The 20995-nt window shown below is 45.1% G+C and overlaps 1 protein-coding gene across 2 annotated transcripts in view; it reads left to right on the forward strand.

Annotated features, from left to right (window-relative positions):
* Positions 1-668: 668 nt before the first annotated feature.
* LOC309588004 (gamma-aminobutyric acid receptor subunit rho-1) overlaps positions 669-20995 on the forward strand; it is a gene marked incomplete at both ends in the record, with an annotated part of 33381 nt that continues 13054 nt past the window's right edge. Inside the window, 4 exons of one of the 2 annotated variants that reach the window (XM_082306704.1) lie at positions 669-790; positions 14881-14934; positions 16698-16804; positions 18188-18255. In XM_082306704.1, the coding sequence (XP_082162830.1) occupies positions 669-790; positions 14881-14934; positions 16698-16804; positions 18188-18255 (351 nt within the window). The remainder of the gene's footprint in view (positions 791-14880; positions 14935-16697; positions 16805-18187; positions 18256-20995) is intronic. The other variant, XM_082306705.1, reaches the window with a different exon arrangement.

Genomic DNA, 20995 nt, shown 5'->3' on the forward strand with positions numbered 1-20995 from the left:
TCCCCTTCCTCTGCACACTGGGATACCTTCCAGAGACCCTGCTCAGCAGAGCGGTGAGGTACGTGGCACAGGTCCTGAAAGCACCGACCACTCCAGCCACAGTACCACCGTATGGTAAAGCAATTTAGAAAACCACACAGAATCAAAATACTGTTTGCAGAGCTAAATGGAAACAAGTTTTTGCTGGAAACTGATGCATGTTTATTAACACTTTTCAATCTATTGCAATGCCTGTAACAAAAATCACTGCTACACAGATAAGTCTGGTGATTAAAGAATGACTAATGACACCTGCCTGACCAGCTGCACTACTTTGGTTAACCAGGTGGAAATATGTGTGTGCCATATCCCACAGGTACTTGAAAAGGGTTCAATTTAAACCAATTAATAAAATAGCCTGTTTGGACAAAAAATAATTGTTCTCTGAGAATACGTGAATTCAACACTGCTAGAAAATCCCTGCCATCTGACGTAGAAGGATTTATAGGTTTAGTGGAAATTGCTTTCCCCACTGTCCAGATTAAATACTGCAGGATGATTTTTTGTATGAGTAAACATCCTTCCAATAACAATCAGACCGATAATGTTTTAAAAAGAGGAACAGGATCTACATTTTGGTTTTCTTCTTCTTGTATGGACTATTTCTGGATACAGAACCCTCAGGTAACATGTTGACTGTCCATAAAATGCATTTTAGCATCTTCCTCCTGTTGTGGGGATGGGTTTTATCCACTGAATGCAGAGCCCACCGACAAGGAAAAGAAATACATGAGGTATACAAAAAAGGCAGGTGAGTCTCATTTTTTTACATTCAAATAGCTACAGTTTGGACAAATGCAATGTTTCAGGTGAAGATATAATGACTAACAGATAATTAGAGTTTGCATTTGCAGATTATGCTCTCTCAGACAAAAATATTTTCTGTTGCTGTTTTTGCCAATGAATAACTTTTAATGCATTTTCTACAGTGAAAATCATTGCTCTCCCCCCAAAATGGGTTTATGAGGTATCTCAGAGTTTGAAAGGGTACAAAAAAAGAAGCATTTGTTTGTATTTATTGTGGTTAAAATGTGGCAGAGTATTTACATGAAAATGGAGAGGAAATTTAGGTCCGTGAGGATTGTTGCGTTTACTGAAGATTAGATTGACTTGAGATCTCAAATGAAAACATTCAGAATTTATGTTATTATTTCCATACAATTTGTTTTATAGAGCTTTTGAAAGGAAAAAATTAAAGTCTCTCTGTAAAATTCAAGGGTACGGTCAGTTATCAGAGGAAACAGAAAGAGCACTCAATGTATTGAATTAAGATATTACAAATTATTTGAAAGACTGTCTATTCTTCTCTCTCTCTCACACACACACGAGAAGACTGTGTGACATTTTTCTTCCACTATCCTGTAGACAGCCATTTTAGGAAGTTTTAAGTTGAGGAAGGTTTTTCACTACAACTGAATTCTGATTATTTATATTCTATTTGGGGAATATTTGGAACTTTGTATGAGGATTTTTATACTCAGGCACAAAACAAGGTACATCTGGAGGAAAAATCCTTTGGTTTTTTATTTTTTGAGAATATAGTCGGCACATTTAGTTTTCTGTTCAAACGTTGTGTACTTCTGCTTGCGACAGACTGAACCTATGTTGCTTCTGCTTTGCTATAGTCACTGTTGTTCTGTAGTGACTCTGTATCACCATCAATACCGTAAAGTGTACGGGGATGGAAATGCAGGAATGCCACAGTCCTGAGGAATTCAAACCACTCCTGTTAGCCTTCAGGAAAAATGACTGAAAGGTGGAAGGGATGAAAAGCGCAGTGCCTTTTTGTTTTCCTGTAGCCCCTTGTAACAACTCAGGGCTACATTACAGAGTGACTGCAGTGTCCTGGTTGGCACTTGGGGGTCCATGAGCCATTCTATACATAGGAAATAGCTTTAGCAGCGATGCCACTTTCGTGGAGGCATAACTGGCAAAATGGATGCAGTGGCTCTGTTCATGATGAGCCTCCAAGGGATGTGTAACCAGAGAGAGTATGGATGCAAGACAGCCACGAAGCCTCTGTTTTCATTGAGGCTTCATGACAGTGGCAGCGGAGGCAATATGCTGGCTGTGGCAAAATAAAGGGGTGAGAAGCAAGGTACCACCACCAGGATTTGAGCTGAAAAGCGTCCAGCAGAGAGGAATGTGTACACACGGTCATGTTCTTGTTTAGCATCTTTAACAAAAAACTCCCACCGCACCAAACGCTTAACAGTGTCAGTGCAATTAAGTGACGATATAACAAATCACAGCAGCAGAGTGCTAAAAATAGGTGAAAATGGAAAAGAAATACTTATTCAATTCAAGTAGGAACTGCCTCATCACCCATGCTTTGTATATATGGTGTAATTCTGCCAGGACAAGCCCATCAGAAAGCCCCGAGGTGTCATGGGTCTGAAAAGCTGGGTCCACTGCCCTCCCAGCACGCCCACGTTGGCCTGGGAGGTCATTTCTGGCCTATTTCTGCCTCAGCTGAGCAGTACTGATGCTGAGGAGGGCTGATGAGGGGAGAGGAGCTACACTGGCATGTGGCCGTAGGGTTGTCCATCAGCAGTGTGGTGCCAGTACAAGTGCTCACTTTCCCCTGTGATGGGATAGGCCACAAGAGAGCAGTGATTTTAACAGCCTTGTAATTTGTAAGGTAAAAAAGAATGATTATGGTCATCCATCTGATTTCCTGCTAAGCACAAACCACAAAGCCTTCTGTATGAATTGTACACCCAATCCCTAATTTATGATAATTACCTTCAGTGTCAAATAAACTCAGAATATGATCATAAGTATTTTTTACCTTTGGCTTCCATCCATTTACTCCTGTGCTATGCTAGCTTGTCTATTCTCCATCCAGGTACTTGCAGGTGGATGAAGCTCCCTCTTCATCTCCACTTAGACATATTCAGAAAATTGAGCTTTTTATATTTCTCACTGTAGGATGATTCCCAAACCTTGACTCAGTCATTTGCTTGTTTTCCTCTGTCCCTTCACTGCTTTTGCAGGGTTGACATCAGGACTCGGTGCAGTATTTGTACGGTCCTCATGTAGGTGCTGTATACAGAGTTACTCCTGTTGACCTCCTGGGATTGTGGTCATGGTCTCCATCGCAGCCCCACAGTGGGAGATCGTGCTTGCCCAACATGAGCGAGCATCTGTGTATGGCAGAACACCTTGTCTTAGAGGTACAGCCAGTCCTCTTTGCACTCACATGTAGTTCCCTGTACATTAAGATGCTGATCAAATGAGACAGTTTTGAAGTAGGCACGGTTCATTTGCACTTCAGTCAAAGTCAAGGCCTTTTTCCATCACAGAATTAGATCCTGGAAGAAAAACAGAACAAGAGGGGATGCTATTTAACATCAGAAAAACCTTGCAGTGAAGATTGCTCCTGGACATTTTGTTATTGACTCCGTTTCCCCTCCCTTCAAGACTCAGCCCTGAATATCCATTATGCAGAAGGAGTTACAGCAATTGACTTTGTTACTCCTCTCTGAGCACTGTTATCTCTTGCTCCATAAGGCTTATGATAAGGACCAGGATGGAAACCCATCCCTTCACTGCAGCCCTTGCCTTCTGAAGAGACTCATATACCTCACTGGAGGTTGATGGGGGAAATCTATTCGGAATGGAAAAGGCTGGCTCCACACCACCACAGGATGCTCAGGGTGGCTTAATTTGCACCCACGGCCTCCTTAGCCTCCAGAAGTGCTTTAGGGGCACAAGACCATCCGCTTGCCGTACTGCCAGGGCTCAGCGCCAGCCACCGGTGTTGGCAGGCAGCGCAGGCACCTGCTGTAGAGACCTGCCACCTTGGGTGTGCTGCCAGCATCCTGCTGTCCCTGACAGACGTGTCCAGCTTTGCCCCTGATTCTCATGGTGCAGCTGATGGAGGAAACACACAGGGTTGTAGCTTGTTTCTTTGGATGATGCCATTCTGCAAGTGTTACTTTCTTCCAAGGAGACTCATTTGCTCTGAACTCTGTTTTCAAATAAAAACTCATTTGCTCTGCAGTTTTCAGCCCCAGAGCTTATCCTTTCACCTGTCCATACCCAGCTGGTCCCACGGCCTTTGCACTCCTCCTGATATGGTGAATGGGGGACCACAGGGTCAGACACATTCTCTGTCACAATTTTGCGCACTGTAGGTACCCCAAGGTAGCCAATCTCTCATGAGACAGAACAACCTGGAAGAAAGGTGAGCAGACAGGCGAGGTTTTCCCCACAAGAATGCATGCGTGCAGCATGGTCCTTTGGGGACTGGGTTTGCATGACAGGAATTTTGCAAAAGGTCCCAAATAATTCCTGAAATAAAGCTGATGAGGCTTTGGGACACAGTGCAGAGTGTGACAAAAAATAAGTATAGGTCAAAGTATGCATATAGTCACAATGAGAGCAGCAAAGCAGATGGCATTATTGCATGGGACTTATTACAGAGCCCTCCAATATTGTAATTCACTGTAAAAATGTCTGTGTGCCAGTCAAAGACTCAACTACTCATTTTTGCTAATCTCCAGGACAAATCACCTCAAAGGAATTTCACTTACAAGAGCAGCACTATAAAAATAAAACCTTTCTCACCGTGCAGACCTCTTTGCAGTTTGCAGTCAGCCGTGCGCAAATCCTGCAGCGTTTGCAAAGCTTTTTACTCCTGCTAAATCCACAGTGCCAAAACTCCGACAGGAAGGAGCTGAGATCCGGAGCACCGGCAAGAGGGCTGCCTGCTGCTTTCCCAACTGCTCAGGCTCTTGGAAAGCCACCAGGCTGCACGGGAGTCACTAGAAGGGTACCGAGGGTCACTAAGGGTCACAACATCGTTATGCCAACAAAAGGGCCACAGCCTGTGTTGCTAATTAGACTTGCAGAATCTGCTAGAGAGGATGAGCAACAGAAAAAGAACTGGCCTGGAGCTGAGCCCAGGTTGTTCTGCCAGAGCTAACTGCTGGGAAAAAAAATCTCTTTTAACGCTAAAATCTCCCTGGACAGCATTATAACCACCTTTCAGACAAACAGCTCTCAGCAGAAAAGATTTCACTGTACAAGATTTAAGGATCACGTTTGTTTAATCTTAGCTAAGAGACCCTCTTCATGTTTTCAGTCATGTCCCTACCATTCCCTGGCTGTGTTATAATCATTTTGCCTCACTCTGGTCTCCAAATAGCAACTCATATTCCGCTCCTCTAGAGCTCCCTGTCCATGTTTCTATCAGTAAGAGCTATCTTTTACAGCAGTTGAATCACATCCTCTACAATAAGCCCTGGGCTTGTTATCACAAGGTCTCTTTCATGGCCAAAGCTCTTTCTCTTTATGACATTTTCAGATGTTATTACAATTAGTGACACTCTTCTTAAGTGATGGGAGCCATCCTGCATCATTATGGCTATGGTTCCTTCCTGGTCCTTTCTCAGAGGCTCAGCATCATACTGAACATTCACAACATTAAAGTTACCTTCCCTTGCTTTTGTTGAATATGGATAGGACTTCTGTGTTGTGAGCTCCTCCGTACCCCAGTCACATCGTGCACAAGCTCTCTGCACTCTGTAAATCACACATGGCTATCCTGGTACCCTCACTGAAGCTGCCTTCTACATGTAGGGCAGCTCCTACCTTCTTGCCCTCCAAATGCTTTATCTGGCCTTATAAATTCATCCCTAACAGGATTTCTTCCTTTACCTTCCAGCAATCCTTAAGCTGTTCTCCTGTCCTAGAGTTTTGCTCTTGTATCTTATCTTCAGGATTGATCCTGAAAGCATTTATTTGCATGAACAAAGCTTACTAATGCAAGCTGTCTTTAGATCAGATCTTCAGAGTGCACGATAAGCCCATAAAATGCCCGTTGAAAGCATTGCCTATAGGAGCATATTATCAACAGTGAGCCAGATCCAGTGGAGCGCTGAGCACCCACAGCTCCCAAGGCACTGCTTTCTAAGATCAGCAGTTTGTGTTATGCCTTGACACCATAGGCACCAGCAGTGCTGGGTATCAGGAGAGCAATAAGAAGCCCAGAGTGGTCTTCAGGCCAATGCAACTGGAGTCTCTCCATCTCCCCTGTTGGTAACTTGCCTTTCCCTTTCCTCCTTTCCCCTCCATCTCCTTCACTCCTTTTCTTTCCCCCATTCAAGGTTCCTCCTCTTCTCCAATTTGCTCTTTCTCTTTCTTGTCCCAGACTTTCTCTGCCCTCTGCTTCATCTGCCTCATTTATTTGAACATAGACACAGCCGTTTCCCCTGTCACACAGTTCTGCCAGATTTTCTCCAGTTGCTTTTAACTCTATATTATTCTGTAACTTTTCTCTCCTCTGGCAGCTGTTGCTGCTGCCTGTCTTACCGCTTCTTCCACTTGCCAAAAATCCTTTTCTTCTGTCCAACAGTGCTCATCTTCTTTATCTTGTTATACATTAATTTATTTTTCATTATTGCTTTGCTATTTCTCTCATTTTTCCTTTCCACCCCTGTTGTTCTTTCAAGTAACTTCAATCCTGCATGACAACTTTTCTTGGAAGTCTTGTGTTTTTTTCTCACAACCCAGCCAAATATGTCCTCTTTCCACTTATCATTGCAAATGACGATGCCTTGAAAATAATATTTTCTCCTTTCATCATTATCACTAGCCTCCTTTTATCCTTTCTAAAACTTATTTTGGGTCTACACTTCACATAGCTTGCTATCTTTATTCAGGTGATTCATGGCAGAACATTGTCTCTACTGGTACTTCTGTAGCTATGTTCATACACCCATGTACTGTGCCACTTCACTGTGCCACTGATGAGAACATCTCCAGTCAATGTTGCCACCATGTAACTTGCTCAGCATCAGCAGCTTCATATTGTCTTCTAGCCCACCATTACTCCAATGTGTTTTATGAGCTGGTGTGAGAAGACATAACAGACTCTAAAAACCTATCATCTGTAGCTCAGCAAAAGAAACCCCAAACAACCCCAAAGATACTGCAAGGCAGTTTCCTCCCTCCTGAATGCATATAAGTGGTTTGGTTTCGTGATTCAGGGGTTGGATTCACACCTGAAATGCTCCTGCTGGTCTTTCTTCTATAAACTGCCCAGTCACCTTTCAAACTCACTTGTGTTTTCAGCATTCGCAGCTTTCAGTGAGAGCGAATTTCACAGTGTGATGACGTGCCGCGTTTATGCACTTCCTTTCAAATTTCTTCTCCTTCTTATATGTTGTGAAAAGTCTGGAGCAACAAATTCCTGTTCACCTTCAACATGCCACTCCTGATTTTGTATCATTGCACCCTATCACTCAGCTGTTGTCTTCCTTCCCAGCTGGAAAGCCCTGCTCAGGCTGCCTGGAAGCCCTCTCCACCTCTGAGCTTGCTCTCTCCTCTTGCTCTGCTCTGTTTTTTCCGACTATGGGCATTGGATATCCGAGATGTGGGCATGCCTTGGTGTTACTAATAGCATTGAAATGCTTTCTGTTTTGTTTCCTTCTCCATTCCCAATAACACCCAACCTCCTGTTTGGTTTTTTGAGCACTGTGGAGCATTAAACTGATTTTTACGAAGAAATAGCCACAATGACACTGAGACCTCCTTCCTAAGCAGTAACAGGTGATTTGGAGGCCATCAATGTCTTAACATTTTTTAATGTTAAAATACAAAATACAAACCAATGTACACTATTCTGAATTTACTAACACTGAATTTCTGTTGTCATTTTATCTGAAGTCACTTGACATCATGAGATCCTGCTGTAATTCTCCACTCCCAGTTCTGATTTTGACTACCTGGAACGGTTACATATCCTCAGTAAACATTGTTGCCAGTAATTATTCTTTTCTCCCAAATAATTTATACATTTATTGAACAACAGAGATCCTATCATAGGTTCCCATGAGACTATACTGAAAACCTTTCTTCACAGTGAAAACTCTCCGTTATTCCTTTTGTTTCTTATTTTGCAACCGTTCCCATGAAGGAAACTTCCCTCTTTCTGACCAGCTGGTTTCTTTACAAGCCTCTGGAAAGGACTTGTCAGCACCTTTTTGGAAATTGAGGTACACTCTGTCATCCTGATCACGCTCATTTACAAGGTCATTAACTTTTTAGAGAAGTGTATCATACTTATAGCGCATAACATCCCTCAAGAAAAGTGATACTGTCTCTCGCTCTTCTTCAATATATACTATATTTACCTGGTGTCTGTCATTGGTGGTTTTTACTATGGCTGTAGCTAATTGTCTGTAGCTTCTCAGATTCCAATTGGAGCTCTTTTTCCAAAGAAGTGGAAAATTATCACCTTCTACTCCTGTGACACAAAGGACAATTTAAATGCTGGTTCAACAGTTTCTTACTTGCCTTACTTCTGGGTGAAAGCCTGGCGACTTGTTACTGTTGAGTCCATTTACTTTAAATCTGTCTCTGGTCCTGTGCCAATATGAATATTTCTTAACATCGGTCCAACAGCAGAATTGTTACAATTCTGTATTTTTTGTAGTGCAAACAAATTCCTTAGTTGTTGATGTTTTTAACTGCCCTTATAAAGCCAGAGTTCTTTCATTGCTGTAAATAAGGAATTAAGGCAAGTGTAGTATTGATAATTAGCTAGTTATTCCCCATTCTGCATTTGTACAATTATTTTTCTGTACTCCATGCAGTTCTTTCTTTGTATTCTCTTTTACTGAAATTCATCTTATTGACATCACAGCATTTCTCCAATGTGCTGATGCTGCTTTGAATTCTGATCCTAGACCACAAATTGTCTGTTTCTCTTTCAAGCCTGATGTCATGCACGAGTTTTATAGTTGTCATCTGCATTATTATTGAAAATATTGACTAGTAGTTTCCAGGATGAAATCTGTGGGATGTCATTTAATGTCTCTTGACAGCAAAGTAATGGCAGTTATTCTAACCATGGTCTTTCAACCATGCTCAAAGTCAGTTTCATCTCAACCATATTTCCCTAGTTTAGTAATGAAATATTAAAAACCTCATTCAAATCTACTTTTCCTCCTGCTTACACTAAGGCAGCCAGTTACACTGTCAGAAAGGATATTAGACTGCTTTGACGTCAATTATTGCAAAGATTCACATTGAGTGATCTTTATAATCTCGTTATCCCTGGGGGGCAGACAAACGGATCACGAGTTTGTCCCAGTTTCTTTCCAAACGTCAAAAGTCCAACATCCTTCTTTTGTCTCCTGTTTAAAACTAGGTTTTGTGTCCTGACCCTCTCTCAGAGTATCACCCGTCTGTGAGGAGTCCTTGGAGCTACCTGTTTACGGCTCAGCTGGGACTCCCAGTGCTCCCGGGGAAGTGCCATCAGCCTCTATTGACTTAAATACCTCTAATTTATCTAAATATTCCTTAATGTGCCCTTCTCTGATCTGCACTGTTCTGACATCTGCTTACAAGTCAACTTTTCTTCGAAGACTGGGGCAGACATGAAACCTTTCAGCATGTTCTGCATTGCCCCATTAGTTGCTCCCCTTCCCTTCACCCATTTCTCTTTTTCACTTAGCTGGGCCCCGGCAGCGTGCCTGCCTCTTCCTCAGCTGGCAAGACTGACCTCAGTCACATTCCTTCCACTCCCTCCAACCCTTCCTTTCAACCTGTATAACACAAAACCCAACAAACGCGCACCCACTGGATGCAATTTCTGCCACATAGGGGCACTTTCATTTTTGCAACATTGTGCCAAGACCTCAGGTGGAACGATATTTCTGTGAATAATCAATATGTGTAGGTTTGTTTCACTTTTTTGCTTTTGCCAGTGTTTATGTCCGGGCACAGAACAAAAGAAGTGCAAAATTTGAAGGATGTATATATGTCTCCTGCCTCTGCGTATTTTGCATTCTGAGATTCATCTATGTTAATACTGGATTAAAATGGGGTTCTCAGTGAATTTTCTGTATCACTCAAAAATAAGGTGGTAGAACAGCTCCGAATCCCACTGTTTCCCAGATTTTGTGATGTGAACATTGAAAATGTAGCACTTTTTCCCCACTTCTTTTCATAGATTTAACCACCTATAATAGCAATGGGTCATCTTTCTTCACCATCTTTAAACCTACTGGTCATAAGGACACATGACCCAAAATAATTACAAGCAAAGAAGGGCTTGCCAAATGCCGAGATAAAATAAATTTCGTGATTAATTTTCCTCAGTTTATAGTGGCTTGTTTACAGCTCACAACTTTGCAACTCTCCCAATTTGAGTACTAATTAGTGGGTTTCAATCCTACATTATCCCTGGGAATTAGTATGTTACACAGAGGATCGTGTCTCCTGCAGTGCATGTCGCTGGGTAAGAGCAGCTTCCTCCTGTTGCAACTTTGCTCTCTCCTCTCTCAGGTGCTGGGTAGTTTTTCTCCCTGTTCAGCTACCTCACTTTTCCTCCTCCCGCAAAGCACTTCTCTGGGCTCTGGACTACTGCTCAGTCTTCACCCAGACCTGCTGCACCACCTGTCCACCAGCATCTCCTGCTTGCTAAGAAGGTCTTCCCAATTCATTTTCAAGTTAAAAGCATGTTATAGGGGAATTTTCTGTGAACTCCCTGCCCCCAAACCTCTTTCCTTCCTTTGGGACACAGCCTGGAAGGTTCTTTATCCCAGTGAAGTTCATGTACCTCCAGGGGCTTGGCAGCATCTCTGTCCCACACCACTCTGCGGTGAGGGGACACCCCTACTCATGCAGGACTGTCCGGGGTGCCCGTGCCCCAGGAGTCATCCCACACAATGATGAAGCACTGTTTGAGCCTGATGGCTCCTCTCTGCTCCTTCTGATGTCTTCCCCTCTGGCCTTACCCGGTGTTTCCTCTCGCTCCCCATCTCTGCCTATCCAGCCTCTTTTCTCCTCAGTCTCAACCAATGCATAGGCTCTGTTGCAGATCCAAGCTCTCTTTGCCTCTGCCCCACTTTCTCTCTGCAGAAACCTTCTGTATGTTTGTGCGTACAATCCCCAGACCCTTTCTGCCTCCACCCCATTCCCCGACCCAGCACCCCCCACCTGGTTTCTGCCTTTAACATGATGTTGATGTGGTATGAACCCAAGTCACTAACTGGTCATAAAACAGAGGGAGAAACAAAACCTAGTCAAATATTTAGGCATAAGTCTTTAATAAGACCTTTAGACTTCTCACAGCTCTTTAGTTGTACCAATACCCCTTTACCATTCCCGAGTCCTCCCCGCCAAGGCTTTGTCCCCTGCAGGGAACTGGGATGCCTCCACTGCTCTCGCCTGGTCCTTCTGCCTTGGGCAGCATTTTGTCAGGGCCTTGCTCAGCCATAATTTTACAGGCAGACCAAGGAGAACATGGCTCCTGCCATTTCCCTGCCCAGCATGACACGAAGGCTGTGCAGCATAGTGGGTGCAGGACGGGAGGCACCGCACAAGCTGCCCACCAGTGTCCACTCAGGGACGAGGAGCCCAGAGCCGAGTGCCATGGCACGGCTGGCAGGGATGAGAGAGTTTTCATCACTTTCATTACTACCCAATTAAAAGTCTGAAATGAAATAATAAAAGTCCTGCTGAAAACTGGCTCAGCAAGCTCCACACCCTCCCTTGCCTTGCGTCAGTGGTAGGAGAGGCTGTCGATCAGATGCACGCAGCACAGCGTGAGCTGCAGAGCTTGTATCTGGAAAAATTAAGTGCGTGGCAGTTTCAGAGGGTAGCAGAGAGAGTCCACACTCTCTGCACCGGAGAAGGGGTAGAGGCATCACCCAGGCATGAGATAAGCAGAGAGAAATGGGCACCCTGGGTGTCTCTGCCCCAGCCGCCAGCTGCCAGGCTTTCTGGGGTGGCAGGCACCTCTGCTCAGGGTAGGAGGTTTGGGGTCAGTTGTAGCCACAGCCCCTGGCCAAAATGTTGCTGATGACGCAAGTGACTGGAGGGAGAGAGATTATGCCACTGCCACATCTCAACAATATTTCCTGAGACAGGATCTCTTCTGACATCTCTTCTCTGATCTGCCATCCTCTTTGCAGACCTAAGAATACTATGAGGGATGGAGAGAACAGACTGTCCTAGAATTTAATGAAATCTGATAATAATAATGTTAGTTTTAGCCCAGTCTGCCAAACCCACCAGCACCGTTCCTCAAGGATGTCACCCCTTGAACTCAGGAAAGACCGTGTGAATCTGGCTCCATTACTTCAGCAACTTACTTTCACTTTTCTCTTGAGGAAAATACATCAGATCTTTCTTTTTCCTGAAGAACTGAAACTGTGTCTTGATTTAATTGTTCAGGGAAGAAATGTTCCCAGATCCTAATGAGATTATCCTATTAAGAGTGTAAAATAGGTCATTGTCTACTACAGGTGTATTGCCTCCTGTAGAGAAAAAGGATTATGATTTATAGGTGGGAATGTATGCTGCATAAGTAATTACAAACTAAAATTCTAAGATGGATAGTGACTTCTCTCACATTCGCTGTGGTTGCTTCCAAAAGCTCTTATTTTAGAGATGAAGAATACTGTGGGTTTTCTGGTGCACACTGCAAGCGTGGAATAAACTGTGAATAAATGCCACTCTGCTCCAGTTGTTGCTTTTTCATAAAGCGTCTCGGTGAGCTTCTTGAGCCATGAAATGCCTTTTGGCACTGTAACGGTTAGGAGATAAATATTGGCATTAGGGAAAAAAAAAGAAGGTTGTTCATTATTCAGTGTATTTTACCGCAGGAGTTATCGGTTAGTTTTAAAGACAGCCTGTCACCCCAGCGAAGGCAGGAGCCACGCTGTCACACTGCGTGGCCGGGGTGGCAAACAGTTGCGCTGAGCAATCTGTGAGCAACATCTGGACCGACACCCCTGAGTGCGGCTGTCTGCTGCAAACGCTCAGGGGCAGCAGATGTGCGAGGGGAAGCTGAGGCGGCTTGCCATTGATGCACAGCCCGAACGGGCGGGCTAATGGGGTCCCGTGATGCAGCTGCCATTGATCACTTAGCCAGCAGAGCACTGCCCAGGAACCGGACTAGAAAAGCTATTTATTGAGTAGAAAGAAATGGGGCTTCAAATTGCAGTAACTGGGGAATGATTGGCAACAGGTAAAACTGTTTTGCTGCCACAGGAGGAGGCAGAAAAGTGGGGGAGGCTCAGTAACCTCAGAGGTGTGACAGGGGGAATGAGAGAGGCAAAAAGAAGTGAAGGAGCTGAAGCAAAGCACAAACGAACACGGTCCCCTGCGGTAGATGGAGCATGGGGGACATTTTATGCTGGTTTGTGATAAAGAAAGAAAGTTTAGTTTAGAGGCAGCGGAGAATCACCTGGAAGAAATAAGAGGAATCACCCAGGATTGCTGGGTGCAGAGGACAGGGAGGATTCGGCCACGAATCCTTGATGGCCATGCCTTGAAGGCTCCCTCGACAGGCAGGATAGGGCCAGGGCCAACACGAAACATTAGGTAAGTTCTACAAAGAGAAATGAAAATTAGAAATTGCAGGAACATGGCCTGCTTCATCCCTGTTTGAATACCAGCATTATTCCTGAACAGCCGAGAGTTCACTAGGGCACTTTAAAGTCATGTAAGTAGGTCAGCTTGTCGCCAGAATCTGCTTATCCCCAAAACACATAAAATTACTTCCTGATGGCCAGCAGATGAGAAGCAGGCAGCAGCGAGACACATCAGTGGCAGCCCAAGGGCATATCGACAAGGCAGAAGACTCCAAAAAGTGTATTTTGAATTTGCAAGTGCATTTTGCTGCATGATGCCCAGGTCTAAGCAGTGCCAAAGAAGCTGCTCCTTGCAATAGCACTGGTACTGCATAACCCAAGGCTCCCCCGAGCAGCGGTCTGACTGTGGGCTTATTCCCACCCCTCCTCTGGGAAGCACAGAGCAGATTCCCAAAAAAAACCAATCCTACTTGGCCAATGCTTCACTTCAGGGTGAGTTGGTGATACAGCCCAGCATGCCCACCCCTAGCCTGGGCAATGCAGAGGTGGTCTGCTTCACTGTGGCAGCAGAAAGATGAATTTTCCTCCAATGCTATCGTCTTTCAGAGAGTTCCCAGTCCAGGGAAAAACCTTCCTGCAAGGCCTGGGGTTCGGCTACCACTCACCAGAGGGACGATGGTGCTCGGGTGGTGACACTCATTTTTACAAAAGGAGTTTTGCCACTGTAAATCTCTACAGAGGGATTTGAAATGTATGCTAATGGGCAAAAAGTCTCATTAGTAGAGTGGATTAGAGTTAGCGTTTATTACAGAGAGAAGCTAATTTTTTTAACTTTTAATTAAAGATGAGTTAGAACTGTTAAATGTTTAAAATGTTACTTTTGCTCAAGCTAGCACTTACATTGCTAAAAGCAATATACTTTCCTTTAATGATGAAGTAAAATATTGGCCAAACACCTGAGAGAAGCCTTCTTGAAAGCTGGCTAGGAGACGGTATGAAACCAGAAACAAATATTTCCACAGTTTTTAACATTTTTTTTCCCCTGGAATACTTTGAAAAGATTTTCTTCTAATGAAAATACCCAACTGCCTCTGGTGAGTAAATGTAATGGCTGTGCTCCTTGCCGGCAGAGGCCCTTGGGCAGCCTGGCTCTCTCCAGAGCCCCTGATGGCGCTGGCCATGGCTGCGGGAGGAGGGAGGCGAGCCGCCTGCCTGGGTCCTTTGCCAGGCAGTCAAAACCAGGGGTGCCCCGCTTTACAAAAATCATCACTCCCCTCCTTTTGCCCTGTCCCAGCTGCAAGCTGCCATCACCCCCCCTGCCATGCCCAGCCCGACTCCAGCCTTCCGTAAAAAGGTAAAAAAAAAGGTAAGAGCCATTTCACACATGTGACAGAAGGTAACGCTGCGGGGATCCGGTCCTTCCCATTGCGCTTCCCTCCCAATGTCCTCACCCACCCGCCCGTGACCGCCTGTCTCATCTCTCCCTTTTTCTGTCGTTTCCCTGCAGCCGGCCGCAGCGTCAGAGACGGGAGACCCATGGCGAGGCGCACAAACAAGGCAGGTAGGCGAAACCCTCTGGTGGCTACTGCTGGCCCAGCCCCACTGGCCACATCCCCGTGGCCAGGCTGAGGCTGTGGCAGGGGAAGGGGACACCACTCGAGCATGGCAGTCGTATTTAGGTAGGAGTCATGCCATCAGCAGGATCCAGCGGGCCCCAGAGGAAGGCACGTTGCCTGACACCCTCATGGAGGTGAGGTGTGATACCGTGGCCATTTGCCACAGCCCCTTGGGCTTCGCATTGTGCTGCTGCACGGTTTGTGCCACCTGTGCTGTGTGAGCGGGCGCCTTCCCTCTGAGCATCCCTTCTGCAGAAGTGAACCCCCTCCACGGGCTCTCCATCACACTCCATCATCCTTCCCTCTGCCACTGCCAGGGAGAAAGCGCCTTTCTGAGTGCGGTCAAGCCTGCTCACAAATGTTGAGGGTTTTGCCAGTGACCTGCTAATATCGCTCCCCTGTCTCAGCCGGGTATAAACCTTCCCCGATGCACGCTCACAATGCCACAGGTCTTTCAGAAGCTGAATTAAATCTAAAGCAGAAACAGGGGCCACCTTTTAAAATGCCTGAGGGATAATTCATGACTAGAAGAACTCACTGATGGAGGTAGACAACTCACCACTCCTAGAAATTATTAAGCTGAGACTGAGCACCTTTCTAAGATACTCCATAGTCCAGATAAAGGTCTGGGTTTGAAAGAGGAGTCACTGAGAACACCTCTGGTCCCTGTTAGGAGACTGTTGTATTGGCTTCTCGTGGCACAACCGCCCACGAGTCTGTGACAAGTACAGCATGGCTTAAGCAGTCTCATTTAGGAGGAGCTTTATCTCAGGAACATATCCCCCATCAAGTTTCCTTGTTGTCCTGTTTTCCTTTAATCTATTTCTGACTTGTCTTGTGTATATTCAGACAAGTGCCTCTCTGAGCATGCCATCTTTTCTCAAACCAAGAACCAGCAAGACCTTTCCTCCTGTTTTTGAGCCCTCCTGCCACCCGAGTGGCTGGCATGCAGCTGGCTCTGAGGGCAGCAAGCCTTCACCTACATGGTGGAGCAACCGAGGAGCTGCTGCCACCACCACCCCAGCCAAAGCACTGGGGCACCGAACAGCTTTTTGCACCTTGGATGTGGAGGACGAGCAGAGCATCCTCTGCCCAGTGTTTGGTGCAGCTCCAACAGCTGCTGGAATGACCCTCCCAGGCTCTCTAATGCTCAGAGACCTCCCAGGTCTTTAATGCTCCTTTTTATCCTCGTTAGAAATCTGGGGCAGGAGCTAATCATTTTATCCCAAGTCAGGGGATGGCCTGCCTCCTGGCCTGGTTCCCAGCCTGTCTCCATTTTGTTCCTGGGCAACAGCCAGTAGCTTATTTGATATATTGTTTCCCTAATTCCTGGTCTCGCGCCCTGTCATAACTCAATGTCAGAAATGCCTCCCCCCCATTTCCATTTCCCCACTTATCCACACGCACTATTCCTCCAGCCCACACTTTCGAGTGATTGCCTCCAAACTGTGCTATAAGCAGAGAGAATTTTACAGGGACAAAATGTCACCACACAAACATTTCCTCAGTGCCAGAATTATCACAGGTGCCTAAGCTGTATACCGAGGGCAGGTATAATTTTTTTAATGACACACTGCCAACCGCTGCAAGCAATCGCATGGTTATGGTCTAAGAGGTGAATGTTGTAAGGGGTAACGGAGCGAAGCGGGGGCATGATTCTCACAGGCCCTGCTCAGGGCTCATGGCTGTGCTCCTCTCTTCCTGGTAGCCCAATCCTAAAACGAAGCCCCGACATCACCAAATCTCCCCTGACGAAGTCAGAGCAGCTGCTGCGAATAGATGACCATGACTTCAGCATGAGACCAGGTTTTGGAGGTATGAAACGTGCATATTTGTCACTGTTCCTGTTCTCCACTGTCACTTCTTTATACTGTAACACATATTCAGGCGAACAGGCAGATTGACAAGCAGAGCCTTTTCTGTCTCTAATTTTTGTTATTTTATTTTGTGAATTCATGACATGCTCGGGGGGACAGGGGTGCAGTGAAATAGCCTTGCTTGGAAGAGCAAATAGCATAGTGAAAGGCATGAAAATGTGATTACAGGCAATATAATATTCCTAGTATTCAGTGACACTTTCTTCTGATAAAAATCTGAAAATACACTTATGTTTATTCCCAGATGGTGGGGAAATTCTAAGATTTCATCTTACTATGGCAATGTGTATGCATAATCAAATCACGTATCACGCTTACTGACCTGGCTATTTCATTTATAACCCAAAAGAAAATATTTTGACTGCCGTGTGTTAATGCTTGCTCACAGTTTTGTGGCTGTGTGCTAGAGCAACCTAAGCTTTCAGGGAAATGGATGAAGGAGAACACGTTTCCTTTCAGCCCATCGGATTAGAGAATGTTGTAATTTATCTACCCTTTCTGGCTGACAGATGGTCATTCAAATCCAGGATACCATTATATACTCTGATGGAAGAAGATTTTATTGCTAAATGCTCAATATACCAAATACCAGCATGTTCAATTAATTTAAAAAGGTTTCAGTTTCATAGCAGTCTGCTAATGTGAGCATTATTTGTCTTGACAGATCTCCTGTACTGTAATTGCCAGAGGTATACGAGGGGCTAGTCAAAGCCTGGAGGAGGGAAAAAAGATCGAAATCCCTATTACGTGGGGTCACAGTCGGACCCTTCCCCTCGGGAGCCCCAGGCTCCGTGGCACATGCCTGTGTCCTGCAACACATCCTTTCCCGTCACCCTGTCTTTTCCACAGCTGAGCATTGAGCGATGTGAAAGCCAAATACACGGAGTAGCTCTCAGAGATGTTATTAGCCTGAGAGGGGAGCAGAAATGAGAGAAAAATTTGGAGTAACTCTCCCACATTCCCTGAGCTACGCTGTCACTGCTTTCCATGCGAATGGGTGCTCTGCCGGGCATCCATCTTGCAAGCCCTGGACCCAAGAGCTTGAGCTAAAAGCAATTAAAATTGCTTTTAAATTTTGAAGGGATGCGTGTAGGATGACACAATAAAAAGAGAAAGTCAGTAATAGGTCAGTGTCATTGCTGATTTTGATTGTTATTAGGAGATTTTTGTTATTAATTCCGATCGCTTCCACTTTTCGTTGGTTTATGGTTGTTTCTATTTCAGACTGAGCATCTATTTTTATCTCTAAGATATGAAAGCCAGAGGGTTACTTTGTCACACCAGGTTTATACTTTGTCGATTTTTAATTTTTCTCCCCCAGGCCCTGCAATTCCTGTTGGGGTGGATGTCCAAGTTGAAAGCCTGGACAGCATTTCCGAGGTGGACATGGTAAGAGTCACAGAAGGGCTAAGGTCAGATAGGACCTCTGGAGACCATCTAGCCCAAACCCCTGCTGAGAGCAGGGCTGGCTAGAGCAGGCTGCCCGGAGCCATGTCTGTGGGGTTTGCATACCTCCAAGGACGGAGACTGCACGGCCTCCAGGAAGCAGATTCGGGTTTGATCTGAATCTGCCGACAATTACTTCTATTGATCTCACGCTACCATTTCATCTCCCTTGAAGCAGAAGGAAGAAATCTGACATTTTCTTTTCTCTAGGACAAAATGATACAGCACTGCTAAAACTGCTCCAAATGGATTTGGGTTTTTACATTTTCTTAAGAAGTGTTAGCATGTTTAAAAGCTCTGAGGAGACCAATTAATGCCTTTAGTTTTACGGCACTTTGATACACTGCAGACATGGTCTCGCTTTGGCCATGCTCTGGGGCAGTTAGGGGCCACTAGCTCCCAACCAGAAGCCATGTAGCCATCCTGAGAGCAACACTAGTTCAGACTGGTAAGTCCTGCTCTCGACAGAGCAGCCAGAAGGAGCTCAGAGGCGAGAAGTTTCTCCAGACCCTGCCTTTGGCACATTAGCGGTTGCATCACGCCTGCTGCATGCTGGGGACCGGTGTAAGGCTCTGTTGGTCCTTCCCGAGTCTTCATGCTGATGCTGAAGTAGGATTTCAGGGCACACAGGACTGATGCTGGTGCTCTGCACAGGCTAAATTCCTTACTGAGTCTCTGTCCTTTGTCTCCTACCATACAATTACTCATGTGAAAACAGACAGTTTTCAAATGCTCTTGAAGTGGTATGGATTTTGGTCTTGATAATTTCTGCTGGAGGGACTTTTTTCATCACAAAACACTGCCAGAAGTAACGTATGATTTCTGCAGGACATTTTCAATGGGAAGATTTTACAGGCATATATGACATGGAACAACAGCACATGCAGGAGAGCGGGACCACAGAAGGGGAACAGGAGATGGCCCTGCATGTACATCAAAAGACCTACACCAATTTTATTCACCCTTTCAAAACCCAGAGTTTTTCAGACCTACCCTGTCAGAGCATCCCCAGTCTTTAAGCAGCTCAGCTTTTGCTTTGGAAAAAAAAAAATCACACCCCAATACAGAATACTTTTCAAAATGTTTTGCTGTTACAATGAATGTATCAAACAGCTCTGAAGCTTTCACAAAAAAAACCAACTTCTCTGTGCTCCTAATTAACAACGGCCACAGGATTCAAGAGCCCATGTGCGACCTCCTCCCATGAGCAAGCTAGCACGGTTACGTGGCAGCACGCTGGTGTTTGGCAGCTGCCCCCATTGCACGCTACCCCTGCAAGTGCACGCGGAGGCCGTGTGCTCCATGGGCAGCTGGGCTCCTCTCACTGCAGCGATTTCAGCTTTTGAATGGACTGGGATATCTACAGTCAAATGACCAGTCGCAGGGTGCAGCAGGGTTGCAAAGCCAGGGTGCATCAGGGTGCACGTTCGCCCCAGCCCCGGGGAGCCCTCCAGCTGCCCCCCCCCCCCCCCCATCTCCGGTGCTCTTGGCACCCTGACTGCCAGCTGGGGGGACTCTGAGCTTTTGCCTCTCCGGGGGTGATCCCAGCCCTTCTGGTTCAGGGGAAAGCTTGTGAAGGTGGCCAGGGAGCCTCTGAAAGGCTTCAGGACTTGAAGGCAAAGGCAAAGATCTTAAGTTCCAGGATTTTAAAAAACCCCTGCAGCTCATTTTTTAAGCAAGCATGATGATTTTGAGGGACTTCCCCTGTTTTTTTAATATTGCCCCTGCTCCTTGTGTAACATCGTGCTGCAACACCCAGCAACATAGGGAAAATATTGTATGGCCTCCGGTAAAAAAAAAAAAAAAATCAGGGTCAGTTTTGGCTGTTTGCAAAGTAATGATGGAGAAGACTTTATATTGTCAGAATCAATTCTTTTCACTCATGCAGCTTTAAAGAAAAAGGCCATGGTGCTTTGCAAGATGATTGCTTGCTTTTTAAATGAAGAGACGTCACTGACAGAGATCTTCACTCTGTCCTACATTTAAGCTTGAGGAGTTAGATACAGCAATCTTTCCTTTTCTCCTGCTTTCTGACTATTTGCAAGAAAGTGGTAAAATAATAGAGGACGCTATAAAACTTTGTTAGAGTGTCACAAATCAGATTCTTGTTGTGCAATTGATTTAAAAATATATAAATATCTATTACGGGCCACTGACCCTGAAATTAACAGAGCTTTTGCAGGATGTGCAGGGCAGCTGTTTCATCTGGAGGAAAGATGGGAAGAAGGAAAAACCAGATTGTTACCCAGAATTGAAAATTCATTTGCAAAGATAATGAGAAGCTAATAGTGTCTCTGAGAAATGGACCAGAAGAAGAGGGAGATGTTATACGGCTGTTGCTTGGGGGATTTTCAGATGATGCATATAAAATATTGTGATTCCTAGTTTAATAGCCCAAACCTAGTGTTAATAAATAATTTCTGATGAAAGTTGACAATACTTGATCTTTCCACAGCAACCATAAATGTAACTTTATGCAAAAAAGCAAGGCATTGACTTCTCTCTGAAGAACAAACATCTGTCAATTCATTACTGTTTAAAGAACACATTAACACATAGGAGTCAATGTACAGGTTTCCCAGAACTATATCTCCTTTAAATTTGAATACAGGGAAAAGGTGTTAAAAATCGCTATAGAATAGATCAAGCAAAAAAAGAAATTACATGGTCAGTGGCTTTGGGA

The sequence above is a fragment of the Platalea leucorodia genome (assembly GCF_965183815.1).
Source record: "Platalea leucorodia genome assembly, chromosome: 3".
Lineage (NCBI taxonomy): Eukaryota > Metazoa > Chordata > Aves > Pelecaniformes > Threskiornithidae > Platalea > Platalea leucorodia.